We start from the raw sequence: 15,537 nt of genomic DNA on the forward strand, positions 1-15,537 counted from the left end.
TGCGAGTTGCCTCCACTTTAGTGACCCCAAGCCCTTTCAGTCCAGTATCCTCACTGATAAAGCCACATTATTTTTTGTCATTCAGCTAATGGATTTGTTGAGAAGACAGCACCTGGATTCAGTTCACACCAAAGCACCCAATGTTGTTAAAAGGCTCAGGTTTGGCTAGTGACATTATCAATCTCTCATCAGGCTTCAAAAGATGAAACAAGACACAGAACTGTGTTACTGGATATTTAACCTTGGTTACAAAATCTAATTAGCCAATGGGAACATTGTTGAGTGGTTGGTGGAGCGGCTGTGGCTCGATTGGTAGGTTACAGGTTCGATTCTCCACCTGTCCGCATGGTAAAAATGTGCTTGAGCAAGACACTGAACTGCCCCCAATGGATGGATTTAGTGGCTTTTATGGCAGTTGCCTCCATTGGTGTGTGAATGGGTTTTGGGATTACTCCAGCAGTTGAAAAGCACTACATAAACAAAATCCTTTTTACCATTTTATCATTTGAAGATTCTCGAAGTTCTCTGTTTTCAGAGGTTCGTAAAGTACTTCGAAATATTGAGTCGCAGGTGTGGTCATGGGACTTCGGATGGGAAAGTTAGACGCTCCACTATCGAGTAGGTTGGCAACATCTGCATGACAAAAACAAAATTAAGAGAAAAATCTATACGGATATAATTGTAATATTGAATATATTATAATGAATAGCTTTAAAGAAAATTAATGAAGAGGAAAAATATCCCAGCTTCACATGTTTAGGACCAATTATCCAGTTTCTTGCAACAAGTATGGCAGCGGCACCATCGTGCTGTTGGATTTATCTCAAACAGTTTCTGGGAAACATTTTAAACCCGGAATCTAAAACAAAAGACATCAAGGTTTTGTTGAGAAACGGCAAGACATTTTTGAACTTGGAGAAATGTTACAGAACAGATGTGTTTTCTTTTTTCTTACAGACACACCTGATGGTTTATACTGACATTTAAAAACTCTAAATTGTTTTAATTTTAGAAGCTGGACCTGACCTTCACTCATCCTCAGCTGGGACCAGCTCCAGACCTTCTAACGCATCATAAACTGTTTAATCATTATAGAATAGGTCAATATGCTTCTGCTAATTTAATAACTGAGGAGCGAGCGAGAGGAACAAAGATCACTAGAGTCATGATTTAGCAAAACTGTCGTCTCCTCAGTAAAAGAGGATTCGAGACAATAATAGAGATCAGTCACTCTTTGGATTTTGTTCTTACCTGAAGCATCCCCACCAAACACCCGACGTGATTTAAACGTTGTTCTTGGACTATATCTGGTCGGTTGATCATAGCCTCGATGGTCCACATTTAGCCCAAACGTAGTAGTTAAAATTGGGGTTATTGGACCATCCAATGTGTTATTGGACCACATTGGACGGTCCAATAACAACCCAATCTCGACAACTATATTTGGGCTCAATCGAGGCTACGACAGACGGACCAGATTTAGCCCAAGAACAACGTTTAAATCACATCGGGTGTTTAGTGGGTTTGCAGTGACCCTTTAAGACCTGAATCTAATAAAGATGAGCTGAACCTGGAGCCCAGCAGGAGTGGATGGAAATTCCCTCTTGATCTTTGGGAAGATTTGATTGGAGTGGGGCTGAAATCCAGAAAGGAATTAAAATTTTCTGCAGCATATAAATGTTTATTAGCTGTGTTCAATAAAGACATAAACACCCAGTCTATATCCATCCATCCATCCATCTATCCATCCATTTTCTTCCGCTTATCCATTTTTGGGTCGCGGGGGTGGCAGTCCGAGCACTGTCACCCAGATCACATTGCACCGATTAAGAACCTTCCCTGCAGGTGGTGAGCCCACAGGAAACAGTCTATATCAATACTTTTAATTCTGATACCAAATGAATCAAATTTAATTGATCAGCAAACTGAACAAATTAAGTAGGATTGCTGCACTTATTTTTTAACTAAACAAAAAAGCATATCCATAAACAAACAAACAATGTCAGTTGTTGGACATTGGAACTGATGACAGGATAAGAGAACAATGATACTAAAATGATAAAATGTGGGTGAATCAATGTGTACGTGTCCTTGAGTGTCTGTGTATATATGAGTGTGTGTTTGTGTGATTTAAATTCACATTTAGAGCCCCAGAAGAGATTCTGCTCTCAGAACATCAGATCATGTGTAGTGATACAATAATTGGATATGGATGATTGGCTGATGGATAAGAGAAATCTATATTAGGGTTTTAAAGACTCAAAGAAAGTTGACCTTGGGATGTGAGGTTCTGTTTCAGTATTGAGAGGGGAAGTTCAACGTCTGGGTGATTGGGGTGTGTCCATTTGTAAATTCAATGGACTTTTGATTCTCATGAAAACGTTTTGAAGTGTGTGAAAATACAAAAAAGTATAAAAATGGGATCTAATCTCAACACTGAATGACACATTTGTTCATGTAAAGTGTGATTTAATAAAACTGCTCACGTTTCATAGATTACCACATGGAGAGACAAAGCTGTATGTTTTTAAAGTACAAATGAAGTCTGTGTTCTTGGACTACTGCTATCACTATGTACACATCTTACACCTAGGAGCCACATGGCGATGTACAGTTTGCACTCATACCTCCCCATGAGATAATTTCTGGTTTGAATCCCTCTGTGTTTGCTCTGTAACCTGCCTGAACCTTTTTCAGATTCATAGGACTCATAGAGCAGGGAGTTGTGAAATGAAACAAAAGAAACTGCCCTCATATTACAACTTAAAAACAACCCATCCTTCCTCACAATTACATGTGAAATTGAACCAGAATTAGACAATTCCTATGACAGGAAATCTGAGAAACTGCTCATTGGGTTCATTTTGAAGATTTTTAAGAGAGGCTGTCTCTGCCAGCATTTGGCTTCACGTTAATGTTTTGGTAAATCAGGAATTTAGGAAAGGGTCTTCAGCCTTTATTAGATGCAATCTGAAACTACAGTAGTTTTTGATTCTAGAAATATAATTGTGCAAATCTGAAGCAATGAATTACTGACTTGTTTAACTGTGGCTGGCACGGTTTACTTGCTGGTAAACTGACATTCTTCCTAATATATAATTATTAAAAGATTTCAGAGTTATATTTAAAAAAGAAACACAACCTGTCCAGTTTAAAGTAAGACTTTAAGTTCGCAGGATGTCAAATCATATAAATGATTCAATCAAATCAGTGAAAACACATGTTCATGACTTCTCAATGTGAATCGTTTCTCAATGAATGTTTGTGAGAAGTTCTATCAGCTTGATACAAAGCTGAATGGATTTCTTCTACAATGATCTATCTTCTATGATTATTCCAAATTTAAAATATCCACCGTCCTTTGTTAAGACCTCAAAGGTTAATACAAAGTGATTGGATCTGATGAACAAAGACATGAGAGATAGGGGGGAAACATTCATGTGGTCAAATGGGGTATGTATGGCTTGATAAAGTCAGATATTATGTAAAACTTACTACTTCTCAGGTAAATGTCAAATAATATAAGAATGGTGAGAGAACAGTCTGACCAACTGATCTTATTTATTTATTAGTTGAGTCATGGCAGCATACTGAAATTCATTTGTTATTGGGTCATGCCAAATCCAACTTCACAAATAACCACTGCAGAGATCACGATGTGCTTCCCATCTCACTATCAACTCACTTCTTCCCACCGATTTGGCGGCAACTCAGAGAGGCGCCTCGCATCCGCAACAATGGAGCAGCTGCTCATCAGCGTCAATGGTTCTCCTCCTGACCTGTGGCTTCATGAATCTGCGCGCCTTTTTTATTCCCTTTATTTTCCCGAGAATCCTCTCACTGAGGAATCTGAGCTGCTCCGTGATTATTACCCTTTTCAACAACCACAAAACCAAGGATAACACAACACGAGTATATATGTTATTCTTCATTTATTGAAAAGATCATGCCATGACAAAAGATTGGAAATGTCACAAAATGCGAGTTTTCACATCATTGAACGTAATCCTATTAACACATAGTGTTTACAGACTATTCTGTTGCACAGACCAAAATACTTTTAAGTCCATCGTGCAAACCTCAAACAAAATAACCCTTGGGGTTTTACAAAAGTGTTGCTTACAACCCGTATCTTTGAAACCCCAAAGAGGATTGCATCCTTAAAAAAAGCTCATAGACTTCAGTTTCTTTAAGATCTGTGCCCATGCCCTCTGACATCAATGCAAAACACGTCAAATCTTCATTTCACATATTATACAGTGTCCTTTTTCTTCTTCTTTTTTTTAACACTAAAAGAATCAACAATGTAAAGCATTGTAGAATAAATAACACAATGTTTTTCTATCCAGGCTACCAGGGTCTCCACATGGCCTCGCCGCCGGGCTGAGGGTCGGACTGCGCTCTGCTGGGAGCCGCTGCGCCGCCGCCGCGGGACTGGCTCTCCAGTCTGGAGCTGAAGCTGGATTTGAGACTGAGGAGTTTCTGTTGGATCTGAGGCAAAGTCCTGGAGCTCTGTGCGCAGCAGTTCAGGCAGGTTGGGGTGACGGTGGCGGACATGGACTGCTGGACGAAGTCGTGCACGCGTTGGCACGCGTCTTGATCCAGGTTCGTTTTGGGAAGCAGGGCGGAGACGCGCTGCAGGCAGGCTTTGTAACCTTCTCTGTAGCTGTCTGCAGAGTCTGGAAGAAAGAAAAGGAGAGATTTGATCAGTAACCTCGCATCAAGATGAAGAAAGTATAAAGAAGTCTGGTGGATTTTGTGTAATTCTGTATGCGGAGAAGATGCGCACCTTTGACAGAAGTGGACGGCAGGTCTCTGAGGAAGCGCACGGTCATTTCTAGAATATCAGCTTTTTCCAGTTTGGAGTAGCGTGCGTTGTCTTTGCCAACAAGTGGGAGAATCAGGCTCTTCAAATGGTTGAGGCTGTCATTGATGCGAGCACGTCTTCTCTTCTCCAACAAGGGTTTCAGAGTCTGGAGGGAAAGATCACCTGTTATTTGCTGCAACTCTAACCAAATCAAGTGTAAAACTCGTTTCCTGTAACACGATCAGCGGGAGTTTCTCTCTTTTTCTTACCTTTCTGAGCTCGTTAGCTTGTTTTCTTTGCGCCACGGTGGATCTCGCAGGCAGATGCTGGCTGCCCTCGGTCATGCTGGGACTCATTTCGTTTGCTGCTTGTTGTTGTGCTTTTTAATTTTTTGGAAGGGGAGATACTTGCTCTTGGAGCTGCTGAGTGGAAGTGTGCCGAGGAGTTGCGGAGCCTCCTATTTATGTGGCCCAGGGGCGTCACAGGGGAGGGAACACAAGCCATGGCGCTGTGGGGATAGGGGGGTGGGGGTGGGGGGGTGATACCCCTGGGAGACAGAGGAGCTCCACTTGGGACCATCTGGTCCCTGGGCTGGGGGGTGTGAGGTCTGCGCCCATACAGCGGTATGCGAGGCTTTCGTGACGGTGGTGTGCTTTATTGCGTTTAAAACTATAACCACGATGTCTTTCACAGGAAGCAAATTGAGCGCAGAGATGAGCTTGTAATTAAATTTTTTTATTTTTTTGAAGTAGGCCTATTGCTTCTTTTCCACTTATCTGATAAAAAAAAATAATAATATGGATACGGTATCAAATCAATCTCGTACTCTTTTGAAAGTTACGCATAAATAACGACCAAATCGTGATAAATCGATCTTTATATGGCACACGTGGATGTTTTACCTCTTCAGTATTCAAAAATGTCAACCAAAAATAACACATACACACTCACATGCGCAAGTTAGTCGGTATAAAGTGTGTTTATTGCCCACTCCTCAGGGCCTCAATCTCCCGCCACAACAAAACGAGCACCGAGCCGATGAGTGAATCTGAGGTGAGGGGAGACTAATCTATTCCCAAAATTAATAAAGCAAAAAACCCAAGCCACGCTATGGATTAACATCTGCTTGAACCCGCAGCTGCTTGTTTCCAATGACAAGCGCGGTGTTTACCTGGAGCAAAGTGGGAGGAGGCTGGCACAAGCAAAGAGATACATGTGTGCATGTGTGCATTTGTGAAATATGGGTGTAAATGATTATGTTTAAAAAGGAAAATAATGGAGAGATGATCTAAAATAGGCTCCGAGTGAAAATGGAGCCACTGATTCAGTTATAAAGGGAATTAATATAATAACAACTTTTCAAATTCAAATCGAGCTGAAACAAAATGATTGATATACACTGTCGATTTCTAAACCTTTAACCAAATTGAATGTATTTCTGTCCACTGTATTTTAAGTTAAACTTTACGTCTGCTGTTTGCGGTGAGACTTCACAAGTTCGTGAGATGCCCGTAGGATTCACGCGTTCGGCACGCGCCACGACCTGCGCAACAGATGGGAAGAGACCCCTATCCGCCATCCCGCTCCCCTCCCCTCCCCTCCCTACAACACACACAGCTCCCTCCCCCATCTCCTGTCTGCCACCACTGCGCTGCTGCTCCCGTAAGGTTCCCTGCTCCTGCCCGTCATCCCATTCTCCATCAGTGAGCTTCAGCTCTGGTTTTTGTCTTTTCTTTTTGGAGGGAGGGATGGAGGCTTGGGTCACATAGCAAAAACACAATGGTGCAATTGTTCTAGCTTGGTAACAAAGTAAAATACACTGCATTCAAGATGAAGGTCCTACACGTCAGATAATGACGATATTAACCATAAATTCCTAATTTAGTTTTGCACATTAAATAGTTTATTTTTCATAGTAATTTGCCCAAAACGTGGCCCAGTTTGGCTGTTGCAACTCGATATGAAATATTTTTAAATGCTATCTAAGTATTTAAAGAAACTATCAATGAATGGCTGAACACATTCAAGTTCATATAAGTGATTATTTCATATCTTCCAGATCTCCTTTACGCACAGACTTTGCGCAAACAAATGTTCACCTACACATTTGAAACGGTTGAAGCAAATAAAGAAGCGGGGCGAGCAACACATCTCTCCAATAAGCTGCTTTCTGCATCGCTGAAAGAACAATCAAGGCTCATTTTTGAAATGCTGCTCTTCGACTGCAAGCTGTTCCGGTATATTGAGGAAGTGTATCCCTTCTACTTTGTCAAGCCTTGCAGATGCGCGGTTTTGCACGCGCCCTGCCCCGTGGGGCCCCAAATAACTGCCACCAAATCCAGCCTGGGAACTGGTCCTTCGAAATAAGACAAAAAAAAGTCCAAGAGAGGCTTCGGTTGAGACCTTTTTTGTCTTGATTTCAGCGTGGGTTTCCATCTGTGCGAGCTCTCAGCACAGTGATCCTTTGTTCAAACATCTAGGAAACGTGTGATCACTCCGTTTTTCAGCAAATGTAGAAGAAAAATATATGATTTATTCATCCAAGAGGTGTATAGAATTACAGCCGGGTTGTTATACCGGGTTGTTATATCATATGAAGTCAGAGACTGGACCCAAATCGTTTATTATATATCAAGAAGAATAAGAATGAGCCACGTCGAGCATCAATGTTAGACAAGAATGAGTGAAAAATAAAAGATAAACCTCTATCTTAAACATTTCAGGAGCACCTCAATGTTTGAGTCTGTTGCATATAATAAGTAAAAATCTGGATGTATAACTGGCATGAGACTGACACGAGCCACCTCGCTCAGACAGATGGGGTCGGAGCGCGAGCACCGAGGCGTGAAACCAAAAGCGTCGACGGACTCAGTGCGGTCAGGTGATCGCCTCCATCACTGCTCCGTGGAAGTTTCCAGACATCGGGGGGTTAACGTCGGACTCCGGATCGTGACAGCACCAGAAAGGATGTCTGGCATCCCAAGCCAAAAACTACGCCATCATCATCCGTATGGCTGGAGCAGCTGTAGGGAGGCTGAGGCTGCGGAACACACAAGACAAATGAGACAAATCTGAATAGGGAAAAAAACAAAACAACAACCAACAACTCAGGTTCACTTAAACTACAAAAAAAGACAAACACAATTAAACATTATAGCATGTTTTATCTGCTTCTTCCAAGATTTCGATGTAACTTTATCCTCTTCGAATTACGCGGACATGGAGGAGATAGTCTGTTTCATATCTCTATAAAAGCATTTTATAAGTCAATCATTGAAATCTCGTGCACGTCCACAATTTGATGAAATACCATGTTAAGGCTTCAAGACTTCAGAGAGGGATAAACACTACAATATACCAGTTCTTAAACAATCTCAAAATTGTAAAAAAAACAAAACACAAAAAAAACCCCAACGAAAAAAAAACCCAACAAAAAGATGGGTTGCACAGTGTTGATTACCCCCATCCTACAATTTGTTATTTGCACAAAAACTAGACTATACTTGATCAACATGCAACAGTTTTTAATAGGAGTCACATTTCCATAATGTTCTGCACACAAAATCTATTTTATATACTGTATATAGCAAGATACGTTTACTATATATTTTTTTAAATAATGCATCAAAGGTCCATTTATTTAAAAAATAAACAAGCACAGCACATTATTTATTTTATCCTGATTTAATATCTTTTTACTATAAATTTCTTTTATTCACCATCATCAGTATACAAAAGTAAGATTCTCTCCCACTCTTCATTTAAAATAATTTTGATGGTGGCCGGACTTGTTTTTCCAAAAGGGGAAATAACTCTTCTGCAATTATTCTCCTTATGTAGAATAGATGTTATTAGTAATAGATGATAGTTTGGTTGGGTAAGTGCCAATTGTAACAATAAACAATAAAATGAACTAAATCACCCCATACATTGCATTATAGACCTTGCTGTGCATTCTGGTTTGGATTTATATTCAGGGCATTTTTAGTCATTTATTTGCAATAGTGTGCTTGGTATTCTTTCAAATAGTACTCCAAGCCTATTTATAAATCATTTTCACATTGGACTGACTTCACATCTTTCTCATATCATTTCAAAAGTGTGATTAAATAGAGTTAACATTATCTTACACTTGCTACATATCTAAATGTATTGCTGATAGTTTGTGTAGGATTATGAGTATAGATATGGACTTGGACCAAACATGTCATTGCATATCTTGCTCAGTATAAATCAGATTGCCTATTTTTTATATATTTTAGTAAACCTGAAGCAACGCAATCATGCAGTAACGTTGGGTACAAATATCAATATCTATAGAGTTTATCAGAATCGGATCGTTTCCATGCAGAAAAAAGAAAGAAATTTAATTGATATATGTTCTAAATTTCTTTAATATTCATTCCTTTTCTCGCTTGTTCATTTAAAAAAATACTGAAGAGCAAAATGGAAGTCCTCTCGTGATGCAGATTATTGTTGATTATTAAAGACAGTCTGGTTCTTCATATAGAGACTGAACCAAATCATACACAAATACATTTCAAAAGTACGTATACTGAATAATCCAATCCAATCCACAGGGAGCCAAAGTCCTGTACACAAAATAAATAACATAAAATGGAAAAATGTGCATGCTTATGCTTACCAGTTAAAAGACATGCAGCGGTTTTTATGAAAAAGCAGAAAATTAGTGACAGAGGACCCACTAACTAACCACTGCTTTAATCCAGTCAAGCAGTGACAAAATCATGGTTTACTGTTTCAGAATGAACTAGCTCTATTTCAACCAGCCGCTCAAATGAAATGAAACTTGATTTAACAACCATGTTTAATGTTGGAGTCAACTTTAACATTGAGGCTTTTAATGGTGTGTTTGACATGCTGAACTGGAGGAACAAGTGGTCACAAAGTGGCTACCAATAACCATCACTTCTGTTTGGTTTTGTAAGACTTGTCTTGGAGGCATATACATCTGATTGTCATCTGCATAGGAGTATAGCGCAGTGTTTCCAAAGAATGGAACCAAGGGTAAATAAATAGAAGGGGAAGGGAAATAGGGCCCAAGAGTGAACCTTGTGGAACACCACAAGAATAAGAAGTTGCCAATCAAGGTTGACAAATAAAATTTGATTTGGAAGGTTTGAAAACTTTGCTCCAAATGAGAGATCAAGGTGTCCACTGTGCCAAATGCAGCCGTCAAATCCATAAGTATCAGGACAACACAGACACAGAGTCAGTGGCTAAACGAATATCAATTAAAAACAAAACTTACACAGGTAATGATTCTGTGATGTGCAACACTTTCAAATCAGATTTGAAAACCACAAGAAATTTCCATTTTGAGAGTCCATTTGTTTGCAGTAAAAGTATATATAAATTAAGGAAATGCAATCATAAAGGTCTTATAGACAAAAGACAAAACAAAACTTTACATCAACATAATAATGTTATACAATCAAGATGAAGAGGGTCAAGATAAAATGACACAACATGGTTTTACTCTGACTCAGTAAAGGCCTTCCTGGAATCTGGATATGATCAGTTTGTTTTAACATTGGGTCTTTGAAAAATATGAGGGGCATTTCAAACATTATAAACCTAGTCAGTCAAGTCATTTGGGACGTAAGATAATGACATAAACACATATCAAGCCTTTATTTTACAAACTATTTTTTTATTATTAAACTTCAGAGACTTCAATAAGCCAGTAATCCCAGGTTTAGATTCAGCTTCTTTGTTGACTTCAGTGTCACCTGCCTTTACACCATTTGAAAGAATTTCCATTGTCAACACTTTATGTGTGCTTTGGAGTAGATCTATTTCATCAGTATTGTGAAATGCATGTAAATGCAGTAGTAGCAGTATTAGTAGTAGAAAGTGGGAGTAAAATATATTAAGGACATTAGAGTCATCCTTCTCAGATTATTTAGGTCCAGAAGCCATATGGACAGCATGGTGATGTTGTGCTGAGCACTCTCACCTCACAGTATGGATATCTCTGGTTCAAGGTCCGTTGGGGGCTTTTGCGTGTGTAGTTTGCACAGTCTCCCTTTTTCAAATGTGTATTTTATGTAGGTGCACTTGCTTCCTCTCAATCTGAAAAGATGCATTGAAGCTGAACTGTTCACTTGAAATTACCCATGTGTGTGATTTTGTCCCTGTGTTTGCCCTGTTGTTGACACTTTACCCGAACTATGAATGGATGGATGAATGGAATGGATGGATATCCAGAAGTTTTTTTGTTAAAAACTCAAATGTTAGCTTTTTCTTATTAAAGCATGTAAAGAGAGCAAGCATTAAAATGTCAGTGTCAATTACTTTCTGGTGTAAAACTGAAAAAACTGAAAAGCCTTAAGACGGTAAAAAAAAGACCTTAAGTTAGGATGACTGATTTTCAAAATATTCAGGTTTCTGTAATTGGGACCTAGACAATAGACATACACCATAAATGTATAACTTTAGTAGATCAGAATGGCTGTACCGTGTGTGGGTGTCACTGTCCATGGTGCTGAACATGGGACAGGATGTTTTTACAGGTAAATGCTGTTTGATATTTACTCCAAAATGACACATTAAGGCATAACAGTGTTTGATATGATCATGTTGTATTTGTTACTTAACATGTCTTGAGATGTGAGGTACTTGTGATGAAATTTCTTTATTGTTTTATTAAAGATACCATTAGAAAAATCTGCTTGATAAAAAGAGTCAGTGACAGAAACAGATTTCTATGTTTGGGCTTTATCATGAAAGTAACTAATATTTAAGTGTAGTGCCTCGATCAATACCTTCTTCTCTGAGTGGCATGCATCATGTTTCACACATAGACCACTAAAACAGTTTTACTGCACAAAATATTACACTTATGTTGTTATTTATCAGCCATTACAATGGTAGTTAACCAGATATATCTACAGACGCTCCTCATTTTTAATCACACTTCATTTATTTCATATACTCTTTGTGGCAGGACATTATAAAATGTGTACGAAACAACTATAAAACATTTACTTTAAAGAAAATCACCAGAAATAAGGGGAGAGGTCTGCATGCTTTGTTTGCTCATTTTCTCCTCACCCTGATGTGACGTCGTGTCATTCTCTGGGGAAGCAGAAAGAAACACTTATTAAATGAGCTTCCCAAGCTTAAAGCAACGCCATTTTCATAAAGCATCTGCCACCAGAGACAAAAATACAAACTTTTTCTGTCCAATTTACGTCACTGAAATCTGCTTCAGCGTCCTTCGGAGTCACGTGACACGCGAGGATGTAACAAAAGATCCTGAGAATAAACTTATTACAATCATAAAATACTAATGAAATAAATTATATTGGCAAATCTGATTGGTTGTGCTTAAGATAAAGGTTGATCAAATCTAGAATATAACAATAAGGGTGCACATTCCCTGTGATAAATCAAATTATTTCAGAAGTGCTTATTCAATTTATTCATTTATATATGAACAATCAATCGGCTATTTGGTATAATTCTAATGCACTGTGCTAAGATAAGTGATATAAACAGACCAGAATAAATCAATAATCAACTATTAATCTTTTCTTTTCAAAGACAATTGAAATCTATGAAAGTTGAACTCAACACAATAAACCAGATTTGCAGACAGGTTTTCAGAAATATAATTCAAACCGACGCTTTGTCGTTTACAGCGACGTGACTCTTGTTATTGTTCCACATCAGAAATAAATCCCAAAGCACCAGCAGCGTCGAGCAAAGCGTCGTTTACAGTCTGCAAACATTTCGCATGTAGTTGCCCATTGCATAAATCAGACGGATGGCTCAGACAGGATTTAAATATCCACAGAAGCCTACACCAAGCTAAAAGCCAAGCTCCGGCTCACATCTGGTGGTGCACATTTGTTTTGCTCCTCAAACTTGACAAAGGTAAACTTGAAGCGTCACACGAGCTTCTCCACCAATGGCAGTGTCTCCTCAGCGCGCTCTGCATCCACATGATCCACTGATGCTCCTGCAACATGCATGGACAACATAACAAATGGAACATGGACTATCTAACTTAAAGTTTCCTTATTTCTGCGTAATAAGTAGCATTTCATGAATTAGAGGAGTCTGCATCCACAGGAGAGGCATTGGACATGCTGCAGAAGAGGCAGGATGGCGGGTTTTTTGAATATTGGGATTTGTGGCCGAGGGGCTCCATTGTGCTGACATATCAGGGGCACGAGAACAGCACGAGCCAGGAGAACAAAGGCACCAGATGGCTTTGAATCATTCTGAAGTTACAGAGACACAGGGGCCATTAAGAGATGTCCAGGGGGAAATTAGGGAATGTGCATTTAATCGCAAAATATGAGCTACAGTCCATACAGCAATGTCTCAAAAGAGGACAGATTCTTAAGAAAGGGATCTACAGAAAGAATTTCTTGATGTTCTGCAAAGTAAGTATCAATCAGTCTTTACTCATATTGCACTGTTAAAGAGTATATGTCACTTAATGTTTGTGGGAGCCTTAAGTGGTTCACGTGCAGCAAATATAAAGTACGCAGAGTGATAAAAATTAACTGGACGCCTGACACAGCTAGATGAAATAAATAAACGACATATCAGATTATATCACATCATAATGCTAATATTGTAAGACTATTGTCTTGCGGTCGGGATAATGCGAAAAGCAACACTAAAAGGATCAATCTGCTCCGAAAAGCGGCAGCAATACCTAAAAAACTGTCTTATTTGTAGTCATTTTTCTATTAAATATGAGGAATAAAACTATTCCTTTTTTCTTTATTTCTATTTTTTTACAGAACTTTCTTGATTCTCTTGATTTGTATCTTTTGTATACTTTAATTCCTTCTGATATTTTCAATAAATAAAAGGTGAAAACACGCTTAGTGTCGAATAAGTACATTAAATTTCGTCTAATTTGAGAAATAACATTCTATATTATTACAGGATTAAAACATTTTCATGACTTTTTTCAGCCTCTTGTGTCGTGCGCTCTCGTGCAGGAGCTCAGCGCTCGTGAGGGGGCGTGGCTTCGCTGCAGGTCTCCGCCCACAAAGAGACGAGTCCCTGTCAGTGCGTCTCCAAACCTCGTGTTGTAAAAGGGCGCTCAATACAACTTGAGCCTTCAGCGCAGCCACGACCAGCAGGACCTGCAGCATGACGGGACCACCGCACCTCTGGTATGTTTACAGCGTTTTACACGTTTCATTCAGCTTGTTATACTGAGCCGCTTGTGATTTAAACATCTTGATGAGGCTGTATGTGCACTGAAAAGTGTATTTTTTTAATGCCAATACACCGATATGTCAGCCAGTTTTTCTGATCGATCGCTGCCTGCTGATTTGTTTAGGTGATGCTTGTAATTATTAGTGAATAATTTAGTCTAAGTAGTTGTTGGAATGATGTGATGTCTGCAAAGCATGAAAATCTAACTAAAACTTGTACTATGACCGGAGTACTATGTGCATCTTGTACTTCATAATGTATTAACATTTGTTCCAAGGGGATTCATGTTTGATGCAATGCAGTACTTAATATGTAGCTGCTGTAAGAAAATTGTTATCAATATTTATATGAAAGTTCAACTCCGGTGATTCTGTAACTGAAGTTTTTCAGACTCCCTGCTGTAGGTGCTGCCTTGTTGGGACGCTGGTCTCGTCAGAATGTGTCCTGATTGTGTGTGATGCTAATGAATCTGAGAAAGTCTGACTGTAGAAATTCTCACTGCAGCTCGCGGATGAACGGGTCATCACTCCTGCACGATGAGTTCAAGAGGACAAGAGACGTCAGTGAACTTCCAATAACACATCTTTCTTTCCTGTTGTTTTTGGTTTGGGCAAAAAGGGCAGTTCAGATCACAAAATCATAGAGTAGAAACCCACTGCATTAAAATAAAAATCCTCTAGTACTATTTTATATATCCATTCCAAACAATAGGAGGTTAAATGTCAGAATTTCCTTGCACGTTGCTGGCTGATTGTAAAATTTCAAGAAAATAAAAATTTTACACGCAACGTGTAATCACATTCATAAAAAATATAAATCCGAATATCAGATTAGAAAAATTTGTGAATAAGAAGTAGTGGTGCGAATGTACTTACCTGTAATGAAATTGAATATGCATATAGTACATTAAACTTGCAAAACAAGGAAAGGAAAGGAAGAAAGAAAGAAAGAAAGAAAGAAAGAAAGAAAGAAAGAAAGAAAGAAAGATTAAGGAGATGGGTTTGTGTGTGGGAGATTAAACGGAAAAATATGAATAAAGTATGTTCCCCTCTTTGTGTGAGCTTGTCTTCTTTCAGCTGCTTAATAAAGATCTTTTGTCTGGTCTCGTCTTTGATAATAAAAAGCTCCATTCTTCTATTATTCGTTTTATTTAAGGTTGTTTTTATTTGTCGTAATCCAAAAAACACATTCGTTGCAGATGCACGGTTCTTCTGGGAGTATAGTTAGTTTTTCATGAAGTAAAAACAGCATGTTTATGTAATTTAACAGTTTGAAGCCCCCCCCCCCCCCCCCCCCCCCCCCCCCAGTGCACGCGTCCAAGGTCACTCAAGCAAAAGCAATTGATGTGGCACGAGCCAGGTAGCTAAGTGGTTGTTGCTATAGACGCCAAAAGCTGAGGGAGTTTTTTATGTTTTGTTTTCTTTTTTAATCAATAATCATTTTTAAAAGGCAATGAAATGAACGTCCCATAATAATAATAATAATAATAACAATAATAATAATACAGCTAAAGTATCAAC

The 15,537-nt window shown here is 38.9% G+C and overlaps 1 protein-coding gene across 1 annotated transcript; it reads right to left on the reverse strand.

Moving 5' to 3' along the window:
- Positions 1 to 4,350: 4,350 nt before the first annotated feature.
- LOC308113780 (transcription factor HES-2-like) lies at positions 4,351 to 5,269 on the reverse strand (the record flags this gene model as incomplete). The annotated part of the gene is made up of 3 exons (XM_080470243.1): positions 5,077 to 5,269; positions 4,790 to 4,973; positions 4,351 to 4,679 (listed from the first exon to the last, which is right to left on the reverse strand). Exons 1-3 carry the CDS (start codon positions 5,161 to 5,163, stop codon positions 4,351 to 4,353), a joined length of 600 nt encoding a protein of 199 aa, XP_080326369.1. The 5' UTR covers positions 5,164 to 5,269.
- Positions 5,270 to 15,537: the final 10,268 nt, after the last annotated feature.

This window comes from Lipophrys pholis (genome assembly GCF_963383615.2).
Source record: "Lipophrys pholis genome assembly, chromosome: 8".
Classification (NCBI taxonomy): domain Eukaryota; kingdom Metazoa; phylum Chordata; class Actinopteri; order Blenniiformes; family Blenniidae; genus Lipophrys; species Lipophrys pholis.